Below are 26,133 nucleotides of genomic sequence, written 5' to 3' on the forward strand. Positions count from 1 at the left end.
AAGCGCCCGCATGCAGAAAAGAAGACGTCACACACAACGCGCTCTGTTTAGACCCAGACCAAACAGTATTGTGTGACTGATGGCCCTTAATATAAAGACTTGTTTCGGACTTTACGTTTCCCAATTTTGCTTTAAGTTATAAAGTTATTGTGTTATCTACATTTGGCCTAATAATGATCCTTATTGCTGTTTTAGAGGAGCGCTGCTTCAAAGGATAGCTGCAGATTTCTGTCAGAATCTGCAGGTTATACAAAACAAGGAAAATGTTCATGTTTCTCCAACGTTTTCTTCCCAACAGTTTCACTGACATCTACACGGGATGGCCAGGCAGCGTTCGCGATGTCGGGCGCTGATAATCAGCGTCTGTCTTGTGTCGGTAATGTAAAAGACGGATTTAATGCGACATGACCATCAAACAGCAGTCGCTTTCTAAAACATCAGATATGTATCGGCTTCAGGACCACATACGAAAGTGACCCAGGTCGGATTTGAAAATATCGGATTTGTGCCGTTCACGTTGTCACACCATGATCGGATAGATGGTCGCACAGGGTCAGAAAAGTCGGATTTGATGCGCTTTCACCTGCAGTGTGAACGTAGCCTTAGACTGTCACCGTTCTAAAGGAGGATGTTTTTAGTCCCTAATAAGCAACTGGCTTGGAGGACTGATAAGACTGGAATAGATCGCTTATCACTCGGGCTTTGGCCCACGAGCTGATAAATACCGACTCTTGTCCTGTGACTCTGCACACGATCGCAGGAAGATGTAAGACTGAAGCGACAACGGACACAAAGTCTGGTCACGGCTGCACGTTGTAACTTTTGTCACCAGAGCAACTATGTACTCGTCACCAACACTACTAAGGTTTGTGTTGCCACTTCCACTCACATAATTCTGTTTGTGTAGCAGTCAAGTGTGAAACGAGTTAGTCTAAGGGTCATGAGGTCACCGACACAACCTCTTCAGCTGCATTAGCCCATGCAAATCTGCACATACTCTGCCGCATTCAGGCTGCAGGTATCAGTTATTTCCATCACACATCTGTCTTCAGCAGTTCATTTAAACCTGTCATGAGCAGCTGAATGAGTTTTATTGCTTCCAACAACCAGTCACGACGCACTCGCGACCCACGTCTGACCAGAATCGACTTTTGACCTTTTTGACTGTATTGTTTCACCTTTCTACACGTTGGTGTGAAATGTGGTCCTAATTAGTGCACAAACCAGAGACCGAATGAGGAGTCGCCAAGAATGAGGGACGATCTCATCACTTAGTCCACGTTTGTGCCAAATTTTGAGAAATTCTCATGTTTTCTGAGAGAAACCCCACCTCCTCCACCTCCTCCACCCCTGCATGTAAACGTGCCTGATACACTAGTTCCCGGTGGTCTCTTCAAACATGTTACACATGAAGTTATTCGTCACGTCTGAAAGAAAATGCACCACTCAAAATAACGTATATGTTTATTTCCAATGCAAAAATAACGCGCGGGCGTCTTTTGCATGTTTCAGTTTTGCCGCAGTCACACAAAGATGATTCTTTTAAACGTAAAGCTACACAATCAAATCACTGGAGTTCACATCAAAGCGGAGAAGTCGTCTGACAGCGCGAGGGCTCGTGGCCTCGCTCGCCTTCTTTTAAACGACATAACTGGAAATATAAAAAGAACAGAAATGATCACCTGCTCGTCGTCTTACTTCAGTCAGTTTGGCAAAACAAACATCACAATTCATCGCAATGAGCTGCAGGTCGTCGCGCTAACACACCAATGACAAAGTTCCTCTCACGTCAGAGCGGCGCTCACAATCATCTCGAAGAGGCCGCTGACACAAAATAACAACTCAAACCACACCTAGCCTCACAAAAGCACAGGACACAGAATAATCAGCAAAGCGGGCGTCACCTGATTCAGTGTAGCTTCCACTAAATGATCTCAAACGATTCAAGTCCTCTCACATGACATTTAACATTTTAATCTCTATTTCTGGCTAAGACCTGCCCGCTGGGTCTTGCTGTTTGCTTACAGTGATAGCAGTGCCTTGATCCCTTTGTAAATATCTTTAACACACATAGTTCTCTATACAATCTCCATCTGTCAGCGACGTATAAACATGAGGTAATGATGTCCGACTGGGATGCGACCGTCCCGAGGAGCCCGGCTGTGTTTAAGTACATTCGCTTGATTTCTAACGGCAGCTTCTGCAGCGCTGTGTAACGTGCTAAAAAGAAACAGTTCAAATGGTCGAGGAGGTCGGCGCCGCTCTCGTGCCCGTTTGAGGCTTCAGCTGCCGGCTTTAAGCTCAGAATATAGACGAGAAAAGAAGATCGTTGTAACCTTCCAGCACCTCGTGAAGGGGCTAAAAAAGCTTTTTGTGCTGTCTGCTGGATTTGGTACCGTTGCACAGAGCGAGCTGAAGCTGGCACAGCTTCATGTTTCTCATACAGTCCTGAGTGATTTACTTTGATCTGTGTTGAACACGGCGTACAAAACAGGTGTCGTATATACATCTGCAGCCTCCTCTGTGGTGAAGCGCTGCATGAGGCGACGCGTCGCCGTCTTCACAAATGCTTCGTCTGGCAGCAAAGTCTCTTACTTCAGCACAAAGCGTCGCACAGCTTGCGTGCGACCTGCACGCCGCGTCCCGGCCACGGCAGCGTACAGCAAGTGGCGCTGCTATGGCTTCGTTCAGAGCGCACTCTGGTTTCAAGTCACACTGGGGGCGATGGGGGAGGAGGTAGTGCTGGCACGTGGCCTCGTGGTAAGGAGTTTTACCGAAAGCCGAGTTCATCCGGAATGAGGGCGAGAGAGGTCTGCTGCAAACGTTAGAGACGATCAAACTTTCTTTCCCTGAAAGCAGCTTTGGTGTCATATCGGGCAAACTTTGCAGAGCTAACGAGAGGAAAAAGTGACCTCCGCAGCTCTGAGTCATCTCAGTGTGATCTCACTCCAGAGCTGGCTTTACTGTCCCGGTGCGTAGGGCCAGCTGATGGAGCTCCCCGATAGCTGCATGTCTCGGATCAGCGTCTCGATCGGCGTCTTGCCCACCAGCCGCATGAAGAAGAGCTGGGAGATGAGGTTAGCCGGCACGGCGCGCAGCGCAGGGAGGCGCAGCAGCAGGCGGCCGAAGCGCTGAGGCTGGTTGGGGTACTGCAACCTCTCGTACTCCGTCAGGGCGACCTGAGCCTTTTCCTGCAGGGACTCCACGTGAGCCGGGTCTGTCAGACCACAAGCGTCTAAAGGCAGAAAAACAGAGGCTGTGTCATCACCTGATGACCAGTGCAAAAGGTTTTTCTTGCTTTTTGTCTGAAAGTGTGTGCACCAACTTTAAAAATAGACATTTCTGCTGCAGATTGTGAAAAATGATAACATTCACTTCTGTGTTACTTGTTTACATTTTCCAAAGCTTTCGACTGGGCCAGATTGGAATCTTTTGGTGGGCCGATCGTGGTCCCTGGACCTTATGTTTGGCACCCCTGTTTTAAACTCAGAGATCTGAACTTTATTTTGGCCCGTTTGACATTTGTTTGTGTTTATTTATAATTCTTACACTTTACTACTGAGTAACAGGATGTCTGTGGTTTGGGCTACTTGATGATGTCAGAGGTCAAAGAGGTCAAATCAAAGCGCCTCCCTGAGACAGCGGTGATTTTATTTCTGAGAAACGTGTGTGATGCCTCCGACAGCTTTGTTTTGGTTCTCTGTGACCAAACCGTGGGCTCAGTTTACAGTAAAGAGATCGCGCCGCAGTGAGTTACTCACATAACCTCGAAAGAAGAAGATCAGACTTACCAGGAGAAAACAGCGCGATGGCTTTGAGGCAGCTGTACTCGGCCGAGTCCACCTGAAGCCTGTTCAGCTTTTCCACCTGGTCCTGGAAAACCCTGACCTGATCCATGAAGGACACGACGCGCTCGGCGGACATGGGAGACGAGTGAAAGCCGGCTGCCGCCAGCAGAGGAGCCATGTGCAACGGGAGAGCCGACTGAGCTGCGTTAAGGATGAACAGCTCGCTCCAGCTCAGTCTCAGCAGCGCCACCTGTGGAGCGAAAGGGTCACTTTGAGCCACGAGTGTCTGTTGTTCAGTTTGGCGACTGCAAGTCACCGCGCTTTAGACCTGACCTGCTCTGAAACCGGGAGCTCCGGGAAGTACGGGATGTTTCTGGCCCACTCGATGGTGCTGAAGAGGAGACGGGCTGCCAGCTCGCAGATGCTGTCGATGCCCATGACGGAGGCGCCGCTCGCAGATGCCTGCATCTGTGCCTGGCCGTACGGCGCCCCGTAGCGGCTCGGGGGATACGGCTCGGCCCGGAGGAGCTGGGAGATGAGCTCGGACACCGGCTGGCCGTTGAAGTAGTCCGCCCCAATGTGACCTGGACCCACACCCGCGATCCCACCCGCCAGGGAGTTGGGACTGATACCTGAGTGCGATGGAGGGATGCGACCCCGCTGGACGGCTGCAGAGAGAGAAAACCGCTGAAAACCACTCGCTTCAGTCCAGAGAGCGAGTAAATGAATGACACGCTGCATGTATGCAACCTTTATGTTCTTGCCCATAAAGACGCCTCGGTACAGGTCAATAAAAATGTGCTTTGATGACGGTTTGAACAGTTTACAGATGTTTCCGAGGGCAGGCGCAGAACACCAGCTTCTGAGAAAAACCCCACCCTGAACTTCTAGCAGCTGAAACATGACACAAACCAGTTCACAGAAGAGCTTCGAGGGGTCGAGAGTTTACGGAGTATACTTTTATTAAATCAGGTGTTTTGGCTCGACAGTGTCCACGAGTAGAACATGACTAACATAATTAGCTCGGTCCAAAAATCTGTTCTAGTGAAATCTGAAACTCCCGTGGGTCAGGTGGTGCAGCGGGTTATTCAAGACTCCTCCTGTCTGCATGCCAAAATATTGTTTGCCATGATACTCAACCCGCTGTTGCACCTGATTCATCCACTGGAGTGTGTGCAAATGTTAGGAAGCCCTTAGCTATAGCTCAGGAGAATCAAAGATAAGGCCCGGGGCCCAGAATCGGCCCAGCAAAGGCTCCAAATTTGGCCCACTGGACAGATTTAGGAAGGTGAAGCAGGGCAGCAACGTCCCCACAGTCATGCATACGACACCAGAGTTTCTTTCTACTTTATCTCCTACAGAATCTGTTTAAAGCAGATCCACAGTGAGAGAAAAAGCACATTTTCTGTGAACGAGCACAAAGTTTCAGTTTTACTGTTTTGCAGTTTGAGCAACGAGCTACCAGAAGTCCTTCAAAGAGTCACACTGACAGATTTCTTTAATTCGCACAGCAGCTTCTCTTTATTATGTAGAAAAACTAATGTTGCACTTCTCCTAAAATATCTCAGGGATTAAATGTGTAGTTTAATCTTAAACGGCCTAAAGAAGTTTAAAGGCAGCTGTATGTGGCCGACGATGTAAAATGAGTTTGCTGTCCTCGGTGCAGATGAGACTTCTGAGACTGGATAACACAGACTAGCAGCAGAAAGGGCTTTAAATGCTCAGGTGAGTAGAAAGGTGCGATACAACTACACTGCTTTAAAAGAAGGACCATTACAACAATGATCACCTTTTGGTCCTTAGTCTCAGTCACATGGACGTTACGCTCTCTCAGCTCAGGATTAAATGTTTGCTGGGTATATATTTGCTCACCTGGAGGTCACCTCTTACCTATACGTGAAACATTGACTTCTCAGGTGCAGGGAGATTAGCTCTTTACGAGTTATCCATCAGGTCAGTGTCAGACAAAGGCCATCGTTTGCTGTGCTGCTTCTCAGTAAGTGACCTCTGCACTTGTTTGGTTTATTAAGTTGCAAATGAAAACAGAGTGAACCTGTTACAACAGCTCAGTTTCTTTGCAGGTGTTTAAAAACAAACAGAAAAAGTCATCATTAGATAAAAAGTTAGTTATGCTGTCGATCTGTAGGCAGCAGATTAGATTCATCTTCACCGCGGCCGCACCGAGCACCGTTGGTGTTTACTTTGGACCCGTCGTGACCTCTTAATAAACGCTCCCACGCACAGTGTGTGTGACTGCAGCGATCGCCCGTTTGTCAGCACATAACTGCTAAATACAGATTCGCACCGGCACAGGATGAAAGAGCCGGTGTCTGTGCGTCGCCGCCGCTCCGTAACAAGTAAATCAGTAGTGAGATGCTTTTGTAGCTTTTATACATCTGAAATCCTTCGCTCTGCGTGCACCAGATTTCCGTTTTAAATTACACCGAATCAAACGTAGCGCTGGTGTCAAAGTCTCGCTAAAGGCAACCTGAACGGCCGCTTCCCTCACTGGGTCAGAGGTGAGACGCACATTTCCAGGTAATGTGGAAACAGCGCAGCCTGCGTCACGGCCACGCTCGGCATGGTTCACTAATAACCGCAGGCCAAATGTAACCCCTGGCACGCTGCACCGTGCGCACTATGTATGGCACAGCGTCTGGTGTCCACTGACACAGACCGAAATACAAGTGGGGTAAGGTTACAGCCGAGCACAATTACAGCTGAGGTTTCTGTCAAGTCAACTCGACGCCAGCGAGTTGAGGGTGGAAACGCTGAAATGCTCGCACCCACCCAAGACAAAGGTAATGAACCGTTTTCAGCACATGAAGCAGAGTCGGGCTGTCAGTCGGTGGTTTTCCTCGTGTGACATTTAAGCATTGTTGCTTTCTGCTGTTTCCTGAAGCTCAGCTGCTGCATCTGAGTGAAAACAGGCTTCAGCTGACAGATAACTGGATACCTGGACAATGTCCCAGTAGGTGCTTCAGAGCTGTTAAGCAGCAGCAACCAGCATCCTCTCTCGGTGCGAATCAGAGTTCCCAGTTTAAATGTAGCTTTGTCATCATCAAGCCCAACAAAGGCGCCCGCGTGCCTCCACCTCAGTTATCTACAACACTAAAAGCAGCTTACATATTAATGCATCGGTAATAATAATGCAGCGGTAGTTTGCAAGTGGCAAAGCAAGTTGTTCACCTGCTAATGCTTTCAAACGTTTTCCACTCGCTGCTTATCCTGAAACCTGAATTCCTTGTTGCTGAAGGCAACAGAGCAACAAGTTGTAAACACGGCATTCGTGACCTTTCGAGCCGATACGACCGGCTCGTCTGTAAATATTTGTGAAATTTCAGCAGATAAGGAGCCGACGTGAGCGTTTCTGAATAAGGGGTAATTATTACATGGCTCCCCTCGCTGCGGCGCAGGAGTGTTTCAGTTTTTGTCGTAATCAGACTGGATGCAAACATGGTGATGGGTGCACCTTTCAGTGGGATCTTCCACCACGGCAGCAACTCCACCCGTTTATTATTATTAATGACCTTTAGCAGGAGTAGGTTTGACCTTTTGATACCTTCTTTGCGCATCCCGACCCGGAAGCACTTCTTCAGACGGCAGTACTGACACTGGTTCCTGTGGTGCTGGTCGATCTGGCACTCTCGGTTTGATCTGCACAAACAAAGTACAACACAAACATTTAAAGATGAAAGCCGGAACTGAACTTAAACAAACTTCCTGTATGGGATTGAAATCTCCCTCCTTTCTCTCCCTCTGTCCCCACGGACACCCTCCCTCCCCCCCAGAGTCATGATAAGTGAGCTGGAGTGGCTGAAAGCTATCGAGGCTCGTGACCTTTGTAAATCAGCAGCTCTACACGCCCTTGCGTTGCCTCTTGCAGCAGGTTGAGGTCTGCAAATATTTCACTGGGAGCTCTTTCAGCCCCAGATGTGACAAACCAACAACACAAAGGAAAAAAGGACGTGTTGCACTCAGAGGTCACACTGCAGGAGAAATAAGTTTACTGGGCGGCTGAGAGAGGTCTCAGTAACAGAACTGAGTTGCAACATAATGTTCCTGCGGTGAAGAATAATGGGAATGCTGACCTTCTGAAGCAATCCATCCTCACATGACTGACCTTCAGTGCTTTCATTTCTGTTATTTTTCTCTTTTTTTGGCTGTTTGTGAGGCTGGATCGCAAACTTCAGGAGTGAGAAATGGACTAATCTGCTTATAAGAAAGTCATACACTAATGTAATCAGATTACAGAGTGTGCACGGTGTCTTTAGAGATATAAGGGCATATATTGCTGCAGCTGTGCCCGTACACCTGCCTACAGGAGGAGTCACAGATTCTAACAAACACTCGGGTTTGTTTTTAACTGTATCAAAGTGGTTAAAAATATTCTCCACGTGCAAAGCAATGCGTGTTGTGTCCCTACCTGCAGGAGTAGCTGAGGTTTCTCCTGATGCTCCTCTTGAAGAAGCTCTTGCAGCCCTCGCAGGTGAACACGCCGTAGTGCTTCCCGCTGGACTTGTCCCCGCACACCACGCAGTCCACCACGCAGGCCTTGTCGTCGTCGCCGACGTCCACGTCGCTGCTCCCGGCCCGGGGCGACCCCTCCTCGTCCTCCCCCCTCCTCAGGTAAGCCTTTTCCCCGAGTCCGTTAGCGCCCCCGTTGGGATTACCCCATCCTCCGCTCACCATGGCCATATTCTCTGAGACGTGCAGCCCCGTGAGTGGATCATACACACAGACCTCCCGTCCCACCGCCTTCCAACGGGCTCTCAGAGTCTAAAGAGCCGAGTCCGCCTCCAACGGCAGCGATCCGAGGAGAGTCAAAGTGACGGGGGGAAATTCCGCCTCTTGACCTTTCTCGTCTTTGCCGTCCGGTCGAGCTGACCTGTGGGTCTTTCCACGTTCTGTCGTCCCTCTCTTCTTTAATCCCCGGCTCTCTCTGTCCTGTTTTCCGCCCTGACCTCTGATCACGCTGGCTTCCCGAGGTCCGACAAAACTTCAGACGCGCACACGCAAACACGGTGTGCGGTTCAGAGTTCAGGCAGTCGAAAAGGGTGCAGCCTCGCTCTTTTCACAGGAAACAATAAATTACACTTTGACTCCCTCCCTCTCACTTTCTTTCTCCGTCTTCGCCCTTTGAAAGAAAAACTCTCACCTATCCCTAAGCATAGTATGTGTCTGTGTGTGGGTGTGGGGGGGGGCAAACAGCCTCTGCTGCCCCTCTCTGTTCAGCGCACGACTTTCTCTGGGAAGGACGAGCAGGCGGGAGGCGAGTCGTACACAGCCCTCCTTCATGCAGGGTTAAACTGCCCTGCCCTCTGCTCTGACTTATAAACTCGTCCAACCAGTTCCTGTCGTGCTGAGGTTTTTATCTGTTCATCAAAGCCAGTTCTAGCCTAGACTCACTCTTGACGTGTCGAGGCTGAAAGTGATGGAGAGCAGGAAAAGATTTGCCCCGAAAAATAACCCGAGGAGTTTGGGAAACTCTGGTGAATAGACTGCCTATTAATCTAAAAGTATATTTAAGGCTATCTGCACTCGAGTCCAGGCTTGATGTGAAAATAAGTAAAGAATTAGACGCCTTTCACTCTCAGGAGCAGCAAAGTTCACCTCCTGTTTCTGTCGTCCGGGCTGAAGTTGAGTTTCTCTCGTGATCCCTTTCAACTGTTTTAAAGTCAGCGGGGGATCAGATGTCACAGAAGGAAAAAAAAGCAACAACAAGCTGAAACAAAAGCAGAGTTGAGAAATCTCTTCAGCCGCAGCTGCCTCTCCTCTCAGAGCTTTACAAAGTGCTGCCTCTCTCTTCCTCCTCTTGTTTTGTCAGTACTTGTCCATCCAGCAGTAACAACCAGAGGCCAGAATTTCTCTCTGCATTCCCTGTCGGCGAGTCACGGTGTACTGTTGCACTCTTTGCTACTCTGCCTGTCCTTTTCCCCCCTCTCTGCCTTTCCTTCTTTCTGCCGGCCCCAGCAGGAATAAATTAGGCAAACAACAAGCGCAGGAAAAAACACGGTCACAGACCTTTCAGCGAAAGCCCGGCGCTGCTGCTGCTGCAGTGGAGAGCAGCCCGGAGATGGCCTCGTCTCTCTCTCTCTGAATCCCCGCTCTGTGTCTCTGCCTCGCTCCCTCCTTTAGGGAGAGTGAGCGTGTGTCTGTGTGCTGAGGGATTTGACACTGCTATTCAAGCCCTGCTGTTGCCATGGCGCTGCTCGCCTTATAAGGGCAGCGGAGTCAAAGAGCACAGAGTGGGCTGCAGCCACACACAAACACACACATGTACACAGAAAGAATGCCTGACTGGCTGCCGGTTTCTGCCCTGACCCCGGGCCCGCCTGGGAGCAAAGGGGTGGTAGGGGCGGCGGCCACGGTGGTGGCGGTGGGGGGAGTTAACCTCTATGCTGAAAGAGAACGAAGATGAGGGGGGGGGCTCAACGAGCACACGGCATTCACACTCGTGCGCTCCACTCCGCTCTAATCCCAAAGACTTCCTCCGACTTTGTTGACCCAATAATAACAGGGAGCGCCTGTTGTTGTTGAGCAACTTGTCAAAAGGTTATATGATACGCCGCCGGCTCCTTTTCACACCTGCTGCGCACACTCACAGGCCTGCGCGAGGCACGGCCGACAATCGGTGCCGCGACCTTTCTTTTCCACATCGAGACGGAGGATTTCGTTTATTTGGATGAGCAAGAGGAGGAAGATGATGTGATTTTATGCAGACATGGTGGTCAGGAAGATGATCAGTGCAGGGACAGGAAGTGATGTGGGAAATAAGGAAGTGGGGCCATGCAGTCAACAGTAAACACGTGTTTTAGTTGTCTAACCTTAATCTTAATGTTATTTGTCCTAAAGGGATTTGCTGGTCGCCCATCTCCAGATGCGAGTTGGTCTCCTGTACACACTCCAGTCTGGTCATGAACATAAATAATCTCTGCCTTCATTCGTTTTTGCTTCGGTCATTTTAATTTAAACTCTTCCTCTCTGAAATAACTGGTCTCTAGTCGCCACACTGCTGCCGCTGTATAGCCAAAAGTATTCAGTCGACCATCCAAATCACTGGAATCAGGTGTTCCAGTCACTTCCATGACCACAGGTGTATGAAATCATTCACCTGGGCATGCAGACTGCTTCTACAAACATTTGAGAAAGAACGGGTCGCTCTCAGGAGCTCAGTGATAGGATGCCACCAATTTCCTCACTACTAAATATTCCACAGTCAGCTGTTAGCGGTATCATAACAAAGCAGAAACAACTGGGAATGACAGCAACTCAGCCACAAAGCGCTAGGATGTAAAGTCACAGAGCGGGTAGAGCGCATGCTGAGGCAGGCGGTGTGCCGAGGTCGCCAACTTTCTGCAGAGTCAGTCGCTACAGGCCTCCGAGCTTCATGTGGCCTTCAGATCAGCTCGAGAAGCGTGTTCAGAGAGCTTCGTGTGATGGGTTTACGTGGCCGAGCAGCAGCTTCCGAGCCTTACGTCACCAATCGCGATGAAAAGCACGCTGGACTCTAGAGCAGTACACACGTGTTCTCTGACGTAACAAATCACGATTCCCCAACTGACAATCCGATGGACAAGTTTGGCGGTTGCCAGGGGAACGGTAAGCGTCTGACTGCATTGTGCCAACTATAAAGTTTAGTGGTGTGGGGTCGGGCTCGGCTCCTTAGTTCCAATGAAAGGAACCCTTCAGCTTCAGCCTACCATGATATTTTGAACAATTTGATGTTCCCAACTTTGTGGATCAGCTTGGGGACGGTCCTGTTCCAACATGACTGTGCACCAGGGCACCAACCAGGTCCGCAAAGACATGGATGAGCGAGCTTTTTGGTGTGGAAGAACTTGACTGGCCTGCACAGAGTCCTAATCTTAACCCAACAGAACATCTGGACCTGAACAGAACATCTGGACCTGAACAGAACATCTGGAAGAACGGCCAAAACTTCCCATAAACTCGTGGAAAGCATTCCCACGAGAGCTGAAGCTGTTATAGCTGCAAAAGGTGGGTCAACATCGTATTAAACCCTGTGGATTAAGACTAGGACGTCACTCACAGTCACATACGTGTGGAGGCAGATGAGCAAATACAGCGCACTTTTACCTCATTCTTAACCACAGCGCAGGTTACTGGCACAACTGGTCAGCACAGTTAAGGCCATCAGTTTAGTTTCACTGCAGTAAAAAAGCTCATTAAAACATTTTTTAATGATTCAGGTGACTTTCTGTTGGACCGCACCTCATTGCACGTGCACTGAATGAAACCCTGCAGAAATATTCACAACGACACTTTCCTTTACTTGGTGATAAGGCTCTTCAAAGTCAGGTTTGAAGAGCAAAATAAATAAATAAAAATCAATGTCCTAACTACGATAACCCCGATGCTTATTTCCTTACACTTGAAAGCAGCAGGATGCACTACAGCTTATCTCTAACTCGTCCTCCAAGAAGTTTTGTTTATATATGACTAGTCAGTTTTCCAAACATTGTTTTCATGGAAATCATAACTGCCGTATGTCACAAGACTCTGACACCAGAAACCGGGGTACATCCTGAGTCAAGCGTGCAGTCGGAGCAGTGGAAGTTTACAGTTTTGGTAAGATGTTAATCAAGGTTACGTGACACTTTTAGTCATTCTTAAAGTGGACTTTCCCGTATGAAAACAAGTGCGCAAACTTCTAATGTTCACTTTTTCCTTGACATTGCGCAAACCCAACCACAAAAATGTTTTCGTAGATAACAAGAGCACGGTCATTTTAGATAATGCTGGATGATTGGTGCTTTAATTTGGCAGCTAAAAGTACGGCAACGTGTACTTAAGGCTTCTGTCTTACAGCTCTAAATCTAATTTGCCGCCTGACTCATCCATCCATCGTCTTGGCGGTGGGCAGGACTCCTGTGGAATTCCTGGCCTGCTTTCCCTGCCACACCGGCAGTATTGTCATGTGAGGGTCTCCGTGAAAAGGGGAGGACAGAATAAACAATCGGAGCCTCCAACCACAGTTTCCAATAACAGCCTCCAAATAGAGAGCGAGAGAGAGAAAAAGCAGTGAGGTATTCACTGTTGCTTCCAAGCAGGCACGGCTTAAAGAACCTCTATGTACCAAAAAGCGTTTGCTCATCACATGGTTTTACAGGAATTCCCCCTGAATGACAAAACACGCTGTCCCTGTGGTCTCTGAAAGAACACGTTGTCTCTGAAGATTTACCGAAGTCAAAAGAGTTAAAAGCTGATACAAAAAAATTGGCAGCAAAGATTTATTTGTTTTCCAGCTTTGTACATGTGAGCATTTGGTAACTTTAACCTACATCCAGCGCATGGATCAGCCTTTTGTCTGGTTAAGAGGTTATCAGGGTTTAAGCTGCTGGAAGTTGAATTAGTGCTTTCCTGTAAGCCTGAGCGTGTTTGTGTGTTAGCAGAGGTCAGACCTCCATTATATGGAGCTGATTGAGGAGCATGCTTAAAGCTCAGCTCCTAAATATATTAAATCTGTTTGTCATACACAGTGAACACTTTTCTAAGAAGTGTTTGTGCTTAATATTATATAAAATGTGATAAGTGACATGAACAAAGCCAACGTGAGAAAAAAGCAGATCATTAGATCAGTTAGATCTTGTAAATTAAGCCTTTATCAAATAAAGACTAAAGATAAAGTCGACTCGTTTGGGCAGCTCAGAGCTCGTGTGACCAAAAGAGCCCAAATCTTGCACTTTTGCTTATAAACACCTGACAGCTTTGGATGAAAACATTATTCTGTCCTGAAAGCATATAAAATATATATATTCACTAATTAAAGCAGAAAAATATTTGCCACTGACAAAAGTCACATGCTTTACATTAAACTGTGGTGCAACATTTATAAAGAGGAGGTCACGTCGTTGACCTTTCTCTCGTGCTGTGCTCAGACTGTGAGTTTAGCATAGCTCCCCGTGCCCTGCAGCTGCATCTGTTTGGGTGCTGCAGCAGTTCGACAAGCACGGCCGAGTCTTTGAAAGTCGGAGGCAGCGCGCGCACATACCCTTGTGCATAAGTACCGTACATGTGCCTTACTTAACCAGAGGTTAGTGGATGTGTGCGTGTGTTTGTTCTTTGCTCTTTGACCTGCAGGTCAGGAATGCAGCTGCTCTCAGCGTGAAGTCGGCTGTGGCGCATTCTCAACGCTCTCTGGAGCCCAGAGCGATCCGGGACCCACTTTTAGTACGCTCACCTGAACACCACATTACATGGCACACGAGCGTGCACCGACGATGGGTCCAATACCTCCATACCTCCTTGCAGCTGTTTCTTAGATGTACAGTGTACGTATTTTCCCCGCTCTCGTTCATATTATCAGTCTTACTCTGTTCTCCTAAACCTCATTTTTATTTCTTAATCCTTGTTGCACATTTATAGTTTTGTACCATCTGACAGAATAAGGCCCTCACCTGTGCCCTGTCAGCTATGTCGTTTATTTTGCACACTGTTAACTTGTCGGATCAACAAAGTATCTATCTGTAATAATATTTATGCTTTTCAGTTCAAATCAGTTTTATTTCTACAGCGCCAAATCACAACAAGTCGCCTCAAGGCGCTTTATATTGTAAGGTAGACCCTACAATAATACATACAGAGAAAACCCAACAGTCATATGACCCCCTATGAGCAGCACTTTGGCGACAGTGGGAAGGAAAAACTCCCTTTTAACAGGAAGAAACCTCCAGCAGAACCAGGCTCAGGGAGGGGCGGGGCCATCTGCTGTGAGAGAAGGAAGACAGGATGAAGACATGCTGTGGAAGAGAGACGGCGCTTGTACTGACATAAAATATGTTTTATTTTTTTAACATCTGTGTGAAATGATTCGTGTACGTATCAAAGGCTCGTGTGCTAACATGGCTAATGTTACCGGTGATAGTAAAAAGTCCAAAGGAGCACAAGTGAGCGAACATTTACGTGAGCGCCGTCTTTGAATATGTGAAATGCATTAAAAATAACCCACATGACAACCATCAAGCTGCTGACCAGGTCTGTTTAAGTCGTCAGGAAATTAAACGAAAGCGCACATTTTGGCCAATAAAAAGGACCCCTGCATACATGTGGTGCATCATATACTGTTTCCCAGTGAAACAGATGTGCATGCCAGTGTTATGTACATTCAGGATTAGCCAGTTGAACTCTAATCATGTGTTTAGCAAAGGTTCACATTTCTCCCATAACCTTCTTGGCTGAACACAATAGTCTCGTGTCAGAAAGCGTCAGATGACGTTCAAAGTACACCGAAATATTTCCCTGCCTGAACGTCACTGCCGCCCGAGTTCATTTTTAATACGTCGTGTTTAATAACATGAAAACCTTGAAACTAGGGGACGTTTCCACAGCTGCCTGCATGCAGTGCTTATCTTGTACACAGACTGAGGTTGACCCCAGCTTCAGACGGCTCAGGCTTACCTCTGTGAGCGTTGCTCTAATTATTAGTGTGGCAGCGTGTTAACAGCATTGGTTTCAGTGCACAGGAATTTGAAGGCAGGGGTTAAACTTTAACTCTGGAGTAACTCTGAGCGTGCACAGACACATGACTCTCTGCTCCTTCCTTATTAGCCCCAGTGCCCTTTGGCCCAGAGGCCTGAGAAACAAAAAAACACCGTCTCTCTCTCCCCTTCACAACACTCTGTACAACCTCAGGCCTTTGACCTCGAGGGAATGACGAGCAATTTAAAATAAACACAGCAGCACAACCTGCCAAAGAAAAACATCTGCTGCGGTGAATCCAGAGCAACACACGGTGTCTAATCAATATTGGCCCTACTGCCCGCCCGGGACCTGCTGGAAACGGTGGGAAACTTCCCATTTGGTGTGTTTCGTTGTCATTCAAATCAGCCATTTCGTCTTCGGTGCGAACGACGACCTATTGTTTGAAGAAGAGTCGATTGAGCTGTTTGCCACAGCAGCTTTTTCTTTGTCTACTGTAAAAGATAAGATACAATATTGAATGTAGCCGATGATAAAGACAAATAAGCCTCGGCTTTGGTCTGCTCTGTCCGCTTCAACCCCGACACCAAGAATTTCCCCCACAGTGTTATTAAGTACGATTCACATGTTTATGTCATTTTTAGATGCTCTAATTAATTCCTTCTATGTTATTTTAGCAATAAGAACAACAAATTCTTGCTTTCTTGTGCAGAGCTACATGGGAACATTGTTACCAATCACATGTTTGTGCACGTTAGAGGGAATGAATTCATGATTGCATCTCCTCAGTGAACATAAACAGAACAGGACACGATGATGAATCAGTGGGAGTCCACTCTGCTAAGCTTGCATTCGCCAAGAAACAGCTCAAGCAGATGCATTCACATAAATCACAGACATTTGTACCGATTTGTTTATATACGAAGGAAACAGTTGAGCTACACCCTGATAATTCGTCAGCTTCATGGAGAAGTTATGGCTCAGCGATGATGGCGCATTGGCAGTCTGTGGGTAGCTTTGGCCTGCTCGTCTACCTCCAGATGGTGGCAGTGTCAATAATACGTGGCACAAACGGTGTGTGAGCTACTCGGCCAGCCATGGAGAAGAGCACCTTTTTCTGGTGAACTCCATTGTCGCTCCCATCCCTGTCCACTTATCAACCAATCCACATCGAGCAATATGAAGTTGGGATCTTGGAGGACTTGGGAGCAGTGGTTGAAAATCTCTCTCTGAATTAAGCACTGGTTTTGGTGGTGGAAGTATTTTCAAACTTTGGGCAACCCCGAGCCAACTCTCGCTACATAGTAAAGTCCATAAATATCTGGAAATTTTTGTTGCCTTTTTTTGTATTTTTGCTCCTATACACCACCACAGTTTAAAATTCAACAAATAGCTGAAGTTCAGACTTTAATTCAAGGGGTAGATTGAAGTTTACATGTCATTCTCAGTATCCAAAGCTATCCAGATACAGCCACTCATAAACAATAAATGTGGGCTGATGCCTCGAAAAGTAGGAAAGCTGGATACCAACAGCACAACAGCAGTTCCTGACTTCACAACAAGACTGCAAACGCAGCGAAACTCAACTTTCTTTTGTGTCGTCTACAGAGGAAAATACCATTTCCTCTTTTCTGCATAGAGTTGTTTTCTGTAGCACAAAACTCAACAAAGAACTGCTTCCCAGCCTTTTATTAGCATGAAATTTGGTTGAATGTTAGGTGGTTAACATTTATTTTTTTATCACACAATGGAGCAGAAATGATCAAATCTGTATCACAGCCAACTTCCAAACACGAGATAGTAGCCCTTTCTTACAGTTTAACGTCTCTCCTGGGAGACGCTACGAGACCAGCAGTGATTTATGTTTGTGTAGGCTCTCGGGTTATGGTAGTCTTTAGAAAAAAAGGCAAAGAAGACGGCAAAACTTTAGGATTGTGAAGATGTTTTGTTTTTCATTCAAGAGCATCTTCAGTCCAAAAAACAACTGGCACAGAGTCCCAGGTAATAAACCCCCTTTGGTGGCAGTCCAGAGCGTTGTTAACGCACTATTGATCATGTTTTAGAGCTGAATAAGCATCTTGGATAAGAGGTAAGACGTCTTTGCAAACCTAAAAAAGTCCAGTTTTAGCCTCCAATCCTCCTCATATACATGTTGTTGTCACTGATGGTTTGAATTGTGGTTCTGCAGCCAATAAAAGTTTGTAATGAACAATTTGTCAGGTCAAAGGACGCTGATGTAAACTTTAAAACCCACTTTAAAACTGGTGAGATACCACAGCAAAAACTGGACTGTAGACGGACTGATGTCGTTGTCGTTTCCACATAGAGTTCGGATCAAACCGTCAAGGCCGTCCTCTTAAAAAGTCAGAAATACAGACCAGATTATTTCGAAGAAGGAAGTAAATACTAGTGTCTTTTGTTTTTTAAAGTATAGTTGTGACAGACTTCTCCACATACCTTTCATTTTTAATAAACACTTTTAAGCTATTTATATATTAACACCTCGGATTCTTACGATCATCTCCTTGGACAGGAGCCCAAGATGCTGACATCACAGACTTAGGAATGCTCCGGTCTAACGTTAAGCCAATTAGCGTATTAGGATAAATGGTGGATTTGAAAGTAAGAGGTTACAGGTCTGGGTCACCCTCCAAGCAATGTTTTGTTTTCTTCGATGTCTTGTTTCATTCGCACAGTAGAAAATAATTCCTGAACAAAAACTAAAAGGTCGTTTAGGCCACCTTGGAGACGCAAGCTGAACAGACTTGGTGGTAATGTTTGTAACACTGGCTTGTCAGGTTGACAAGCTGTCGACAAACAGCCCATTTAAAATATTGATAAAAGTTCTGAGCCGCAGAAACCCATGCCATTAAGCTGCCGGTGCACAGTTTTTGTGCCGATTTTAATGACGGGAGGTTTGACATTCATAAAATCTCTAAGAGGGAAATTTCTCAAACTGACTTGTTGCAGTGGTTGCAACCTGTTACTGTACAGTACTTTAGAACGACCTATACTCTTACACGCTCACGGCAATCAGACTGAAAACACCTGAATTCAAAGATGAAGAAGAACAGGCCAAAAGTTTTGACCATGCAGCCTTTGAAGCTGTTTGCTTTTTACCATCAAAAATGTAATTAATCCTAAAGCTCGGCATTGAAAATAAACGGATCACCTTATCAATCGCCAACTTAAATCTCTTGAAAAACTCCATCCAATCTACTGCTCCCCGTGTGTGCAGTCTGATATCAAACAAACATGCCTCCAGGTCAACTAAGGTGCTTAGGATGACAGAAAAGTGAGCTAATCAGCTCACTAGAGAGGGGTCAAATGCTTTAACGGGATTAGATAAGATAAGATAAGATAAGATAACCTTTATTAGTCCCACACGTGGGAAATTTGTTTTGTCACAGCAGGAAGTGGACAGTGCAAAAGTTATGACGCAAAAATTAGAATACAATAAGAATAAATACAGTACACAGCTGTACAGAATAGAATAAAATGATATACTATATACAGTAGAATAAAATAGAATAAAAATATACAATAAGATAAAAATAGAATACGAATGCTATATACAACTGAGTAAAAATACAACGATGCCAAAAAAGATTATTGCACTTAGTGTTATTGCACATGTGTGGATGTGTGTGTTTGTTCAGTTAAAGTCTTTGTTGTGGAGTCTGACAGCAGTGGGGAGGAAAGACCTGCGAAATCTCTCCGTCCCACACCGTGGGTGCCGCAGTCTCCCACTGAAGGAGCTGCTCAGTGCTGTCACAGTCTGCTGCGTGGGGTGGGAGATGTTGTCCAACAGGGATGACAGCTTAGCCGCCGTTCTCCTGTCACTCACCACCTCCACTGGGTCCAGAGGGCATCCTAGAACAGAGCTGGCCCTTCGGATCACCCTGTTCAGTCTCTTCCTGTCCCCAGCAGAGATGCTGCCGCCCCAGCAGACCACGCCATAAAAGATAGCAGAAGCCACCACAGAGTCATAGAAGGTCTTCAGGAGTGGGCCCTCCACCCCAAACGACCTGAGTCTCCGCAGCAGGTACAGCCTGCTCTGCCTTTCCTGTAGAGGGCGTCTGAGTTATGAGTCCAGTCCAGTCTGTTGTTCAGATGAACACCAAGGTACCTGTAGCTGTCCACAGCCTCAATGTCCATACCTTGGATGTTCAGTGGTTGCAGTGGAGAATGCTTGTGCCTGCGGAAGTCTACCACCAGCTCCTTGGTTTTACTGGCGTTGATCTGGAGGTAGTTCAGCTGGCACCAGTCCACAAAGTCTTGAGTCAGTCCTCTGTACTCCTTGTCGTCCCCATCAGTGATGAGGCCGACTATTGCAGAGTCATCAGAGAACTTCTGCAGGAAGCATTGGGTGGAATTGTGGGAGAAGTCTGCAGTGTAGATGGTGAAGAGGAACGGAGCCAGAACCGTTCCCTGTGGGGCCCCCGTACTGCAGACGACCCTGTCCGACACACAGCCCTGAGTCCTCACATACTGTGGTCGGTCGGTGAGGTAGTCCAGGATCCAGGTAGTGAGGTGATGGTCCACTCCAGAGTTCTCCAGCTTGTCCTTCAGAACCGAGGGAAGAATAGTGTTGAAGGCACTGGAGAAATCAAAGAACATGATTCTCACAGTGCTTCCAGCGGTCTCCAGGTGAGCGAGGGAACAATGTAGGAGGTGAATGACGGCATCATCCGCTCCAATGCCAGGCTGGTAGGCAAACTGAAGTGGGTCCAGTGATGAGCTTGTTAGGCGCCGAAGCTGAGCCAGGACCAACCGCTCCAGGGTCTTCATCAGGTGGGATGTCAGAGCCACCGGCCTGTAGCTGTTGAGGTCCTTGGGGCGTGAAGTCTTTGGCACTGGTACAACACAGGAGGTTTTCCAGAGCTGTGGGACTCTTCCCAACCTCAGGCTCAGGTTGAAGAGGTGCTCCATCACCCCACACAGTTGGTCCGCGCAGGACCTGACGACCCTCGAGCTGATGCCATCTGGGCCCGCTGCCTTCTTGCCATTAATCCTCCTCAGTTCCCTCCTAACCTGGGTGGTTGAGAGAGACAGGCTGGAGCCTTGTGTTGAGTGTGTATTGGATGCTGTTGTTGGGGGTGGGGAGGAGTGAGCAGGGTGAATAGAGGAGGTCGAGGCCCCACCCCTCACCACCTTTCCCCTTTAATCACCTTAATAATGTAGTTTACCCCCCCCCCCACACACACACACACGTTGACGAGCCAATCGACCTCTTTAGCTCTTTGAAAGGTTTTTTCTGCCATTCTGACCTGTTGTGGTTGCACCTCTTCAAGTTGACTTTATTGTCAAAAACCATCACAGGAAGGTGCTCAGCTCCACTAAAGGTGTGCATTCAGTGTTAATGGAGTAAACCAAAGTGTGTGAAGTTTTCAATACTAGTTCAGAAGGGAGGCAAATATTATAACTAGGCTAAAGCTTTATGGTAAAGCAGAAGCAGATGACCGCAGGCTCTTCAGAGCTTGTTTTTAGGAGGAGACTAGCTCTGAGAGCCAGCGGAAAAATGCTAAAGACACACTGACATGTATGGACGTTGTCTGCTACAGGAAACTTCAACAAAAACTGCTGAAACAAAGAGATGAAAGGAGCAAGCAGTGGCTAAAGTCAGGAAGGATGTCGCGGCGGACGAGCATGAAAAGAGGAGGAAACAGGGAAAACATGAAGAAGAACCCCGAGAACGATGTCAGGCCAGTGCAGCAAGCCACTGACACCAAATTAAAGAAGGTTAATGCATTTAAGAAGACACCCTATCCTGGGTGGGGTGTCCTATTAGGAGGGGGCCCCAGGGCAGACCCAGGACACGCTAAAGAGATTATATCTGTCAGCTGGCCTGGGAACGCCTCAGTGTTCCCCCGGACAAGCTGGAGGAGATGACCCTGAGAGGAAGGTCTGGGCTTCGCTGCTTAGGGTGTTGCCCCACGATCTGGCCCCGGATAAGTGGAAGAAAATGGAAGAATGGATGGACGCTAACTCAGCAAACTGAAGAAGTTCACTGATCCCATCAGCAAAAGCCCAGATGGGTCAAAGTCCAACATGGAGGAAAGAAAGGCTTCATAGAAAGTAAAATAACCATCAACCCAACAAGGATGCATGGTAAAATAATAAAGGCAGACTTGGATATCACTGAAGCTTCCTGACTGAAAAAATAGCTTATATAGCAAGTTCCCTCAGAAAGAAGACTGAGACAACGGTTCCAACCACAGAAGGGTCCTCCTACCCTCTGATCCAAGCAAAGTGTTCAGCAGAGTATTCGTGAACATAACAAGCAATGCTGTTAACCAACAGCTGAGGTCCAGACTCTGATAAGGTGCTGACCAGGGTTTTAATAGTTTTGCAATTTTCATTAGTTTTTATTTTTATTTAGTTTTGACTTCAGATTTTCAATTTTATATTAGTTTTAATTAGTTTTTACCAGTTGTTTGCTAGTTTAGTTTAGTTTTTATTTTTTTGAAAATCCTTAGTTTCAGTTTAGTTTTGATTAGTTTCAGTTATAGTTTTAGTTGTGTTTGCAATAATTAAGTGTAACAAAATCCCAGTTTCATCATATCAGTCATTCTCTTCTGCTTATCCTCGGGTATGTTGCTATTCCAGCTACCATACCCTGCACAGGTCGCCTGTCTGTCGCAGGGCTAACACGCAGAGACAGACAACTCACATTCCCACCTATGGGTTCTTTAAATAAATAAATAAATAAATAAATAAATAAATAAATTAGGGCAGATGAACAACCATTGATACCAGGCAACTTTAAATTTTATATATTGGCCCCAATGAGACTATAACTCTTGCAGCACCGGGTGTTCGTAATTTTGGTTCAAGTGATAAACTTTTTGAAGGCAATTGACTCACAGTTATGTAGATGTCCCCGTCCTGTTGTCCTGGGATGCATCACGCTGCCTTGTCTGGGGTTAGCGTCTGTTTCTGGGGATGAGGGTTGAGTGTGCTCCCTTCTCAAGCTAAGCTAGGTTAGCCTTCTGGTGTGAGCTTTTCAAGTGCACTTTAAGGTTTGTGGGATTTTTTCCCTTTAGAAATGTCCCTCATAATTTGTCTCTTTCCACTACAAGACACTTGCTTTATCCAAAACACAGTCATATTCAAAGTAATCCCAAATTGGACTCTGGCGCTTTCTTCTGACTTTTCCTGACATGATTCTGCGCGAGGACGCAGCAGCAACACAGACGACTCGACTAACGTGCTGCCACCTGCTGGCATAATGAGACACAGCAAGAAAAATCTGGAAACTAAACTTCATTTTCACCCTCGACTATTGTATGACACGCACACATCAATGAAACTAAACACATTTTTGCTATAAATTCAGTTAATTTTAGTTAGTTTTGTGAGCACACATTACAGTTTTAGTTAGTTTTCCTTTTTTTGTTTTTATTTTTATTTCCGTTAACGAAAATGTTTTTTAACTTCTAGTTTTCGTTATTTCGTTAGTTTTCGTTAACGATAATAACCTTGGTGCTGACATCACATCTGACTCAAATATTTGGACAATGACACATTTCCTTCCCTCTGTGCACAGTGGACTTTAAATCAAGTGCATACTTTCAGCTTTAATTCAGGGGATTTAAACCAAATTCATCTTTTTACACAGTCAGCCATTGACTGACGAGCAGTTTGACTGTGAAGTGTGGTCTGTTCTCTGGTTATTACAGGGCAAGTTAAGATCTGTGGTTAATTCCAGGTGTTGAACTTCATTTGGTAGCTGTCCACAGGAACTCTCAATATGAAGTCCAAAGAGATGTAGATACAAGTGAGGGAGTGCATCAATAGAAAAAAAAATAAAAATAAAACCTATCAGAAAGACTGAAAGCTCAGCAGAATGAGGGAACCGGCCAGCTAAGCAACACAGAAGGACCTGAAAGACCACAGAAGAAAACTAAGTGTGCTCTGACAGAATTACTTCCATGAGAAAGAAAAACTTCTAAATATCTACTCAAGTCAGAAACGCTTTGAGGAAGCGTTCAAGATACGCCGTCATAAACGTAAATACAACAACAAAGTGCAGCCCGGTGGTTAGACTCAGGAACAAGAACATGAGATTAGACTTTGGAGGAAAACATCTAAAAGAGTCGAAGGCAAAGCAAACAAACAAACTACAGACTCATGAAATCAAGATGGACTTGCACCCGACAGGAAGTGGAAAGACTCATGAACAGAAGCATACCACACCATCTGTTAGACACGGTGGAGGTAATGTTATGGCATTGGCATTTGTGGCTGCCGGTGAAACCAGGTCATGTGACTGCTGATAGACGTTAAAGCAGCGGTCCCCAACCCCCGGGCCTCGGACCGGTACCGGTCGGTGAGTCGTTTGGTACCGGGCCGCGAGAGTTGAGGCTCAGGTGTGATATGTGTGGTTTTCAGGGTTTTTATCGGTTTTCAGCGTTATTTTGTTATCGTTTTTATCGTTAACTCGGTTTTCCTGGGTCTTTTCACGTGTGTCATGAATAAATCTTCTTTTTTTCGGTACTGGTACTGGTTTTATTTTGTTGTATTTATCCGCGACACCTTAAAGGCCGGTCCATGAAAATATTGTCGGGCATAAACCGGTCCGTGGCGCAAAAAAGGTTGGGGACCGCTGTGTTAAAGGATGAACTGTGACGTGTACACGTCTGCACTCTCTGCTCAAACTCAGTCAAACGCTGCAGAATGACCAGACAACGCTTTGCAGTGCAAACGCTTAATGACGCAACCCAAGAATTTGTGACGGCAAAGAAACAGGATATTATTTGATCCCCAGTCAGTCACTTGTTCATCCAGATATTCAGAACAATCGTTATATTTGAAATTCTGTTGGTTTTTGCTCTGAAACTGAAGGACTGTGTATTAAAATGAGTACTCCTAAACACTTAATACAATACCTGTGTTAAGCCTTGAGTTGCATAAAGATGAGGTTCTTTATTTAAATCACCCAAATAGTTGTGGACTGTCGTTGGGAGTGGGCCTGCTTTAGATTTAGGAGTCTAGGAAGTATGCACTTTGGTTTGAGCGTCCTTTCCTAATCTTTAACATCACCAAGCCTTTCACAGTACATCTATGGATTTCTCACAGCTTCATCATGCCTTCCAATATTCCCACATTAACCCATCAAATGAATCAACCATTTCAGCCATGTCAAGAAAGCTCTTTAGCAATGAATGAACACCCGTGTGCCTGGAGCATGGAAAATTGTCCCTTCCTGTGGAAAGCTGTGCTTCCCTGTTAGTTTAAGAGCATGTCTTTGAACTGCAGCGTCGATGCAAATTTAACTGAGGATTTTCATTGGATGCAATTTCCCAATTCTGTCTCTCAGCTGTTAAAGCATAAAATCTGATTTAAAAAATTTGCAGAAGTCCATAAAAGTGCCAAAACCCAGTTTGTCCATCAAATCACATTTCATCGTGATATCATTACTCAGATGAGTAACAGTTTGCACAAAATGAGTCCTTCAAGTTTTCAGTGCCGCTCTTACTTCACAGTTTCATTGACTTAAGATCGGAAAATGTTGCTTTGGCAAAAGCAAGATTTTCCAAAAGTTATTCCCTTATTTGCTTTTGATGCACTGTTCAACACATCAGTCCACACCCTAAAAGTTCAGCTGCGTCTGCATCTTCTGAAGGTTACAGTTTATGATTCACATCAGCTTGTTTCCATAACATTACATCTGTAAGCTGCAACGCTCAAACACCTTTTAACGAAAAATATTTGGTGGGTTTTCCATGTCTTTGTGGAAAATTGTCCCCGCCGTTCAGTGGATCCGTTTAGATCACAAAGAATCTGTTTGTGACTGAAAGAGTGAATAAAAGTCATTAACAATCACATCACTGACTGGGAGGCAGTGATATCTGGGAAAACAGCGCGATAAAGGGGACAGCAACACCGACATTAACAGAAAGCATCAGCAGCATCCGAGTGAACCCAAGCCCATGTTGTGATCCGATTACAGCGGCAGCATTATAATAAGATGCTGACTTCCTGACCCGTCAGTGCTTAAGCCCTTACTTGTGGTGATTACCGAGCCTGAGTGCGGTGTACTCCGGCTCAGTAACAATGGGGCTACACCCACCTTCAACCGACCTTCAGCTGTCTTGACAGTTGTGCTGAAATTGTGAAAGATTGCATGTTACACGGTTATGACATGAACATGTTGACAAAATCAACAGACAGACACACGCGCAAGCACGACAATTTTTCCTTAAGCACTTCAAACTGTCGTTGTGGTACCCTGTGCTGCAATCAGCATCTCCAGAAACGCAATTTTCCATAGTGAGACACACACCTGCGTTGACACTGACAGCAGCTGTGACAGGGCCCACATCACGTGCAGCTGGAGCTTTGTTTCAGGACACCGGCGTGGTGTTCGTGATCATCTGCGTTACTGCGTGTTTCATTTGCGATATCTTTGCCAACGTTGTTCGTCGGCTGTAGACAACAGGCTTTATGACGGGGTTGTGTCTGACTGATTGTACCTATAATCAATCCAGTCCTTTTTGGCCATTTAAAAGATCTTCATAGAACTGTTATGTTCATTTTTAATTTCTCTTTGCTGTTTGGGCTGATTGGGACCTGATGACTGTAAAAACAAAGAATTACTGGATTTTTTTTACACTATAATGTCCTCGTAAGTGTATATCAGGCCTTTGTAGAGCAAAATTTTGTATTTTGATCTAGACGGACCAAAATGTGATGTCCACATATGTGGACACCAGGTCCTAGGAGGTTAATGCTGATCTAGAAGGAAGCCTCCTGTCCCTCTGATACTGAGGAATTAAAAGCTCAGATGAGCTGACCTGCAGCCCGGCGCTGAGCTCATTAAGCATGTGTGGCTCTCTCACCAGGACTTCAGACTTTTACCTTTGTGGTAAAAGTAAAATACTCCAGAATAATGCAATAA

At 46.2% G+C, this 26,133-nt stretch overlaps 1 protein-coding gene across 1 annotated transcript; it reads right to left on the reverse strand.

The window, feature by feature from the left end:
• Nucleotides 1-1,446: 1,446 nt before the first annotated feature.
• On the reverse strand, nt 1,447-10,088 carry nr2f6b (nuclear receptor subfamily 2, group F, member 6b). The gene is made up of 5 exons (XM_004553784.6): nt 8,215-10,088; nt 7,351-7,445; nt 4,122-4,456; nt 3,792-4,038; nt 1,447-3,235 (listed from the first exon to the last, which is right to left on the reverse strand). Exons 1-5 carry the CDS (start codon nt 8,484-8,486, stop codon nt 2,961-2,963), a joined length of 1,224 nt encoding a protein of 407 aa, XP_004553841.1. The 5' UTR covers nt 8,487-10,088; the 3' UTR covers nt 1,447-2,960.
• Nucleotides 10,089-26,133: the final 16,045 nt, after the last annotated feature.

This window comes from Maylandia zebra, linkage group LG17, assembly GCF_041146795.1.
Source record: "Maylandia zebra isolate NMK-2024a linkage group LG17, Mzebra_GT3a, whole genome shotgun sequence".
Lineage (NCBI taxonomy): Eukaryota > Metazoa > Chordata > Actinopteri > Cichliformes > Cichlidae > Maylandia > Maylandia zebra.

Bases quoted from the DNA above. Each gene is read 5' to 3' on its own strand.
- nr2f6b (XM_004553784.6), bottom strand. From the start codon at position 8,486: ATGGCCATGGTGAGCGGAGGATGGGGTAATCCCAACGGGGGCGCTAAC. The intron at 4,457-7,350 runs GTATCAAAAGGT...CTCTCTCTGCAG, and splicing joins GGTCGGGATGCGCAAAGAAG to CCGTCCAGCGGGGTCGCATC. The intron at 4,039-4,121 runs GTCAGGTCTAAA...TTCGCTCCACAG, and splicing joins AGCTCCCGGTTTCAGAGCAG to GTGGCGCTGCTGAGACTGAG.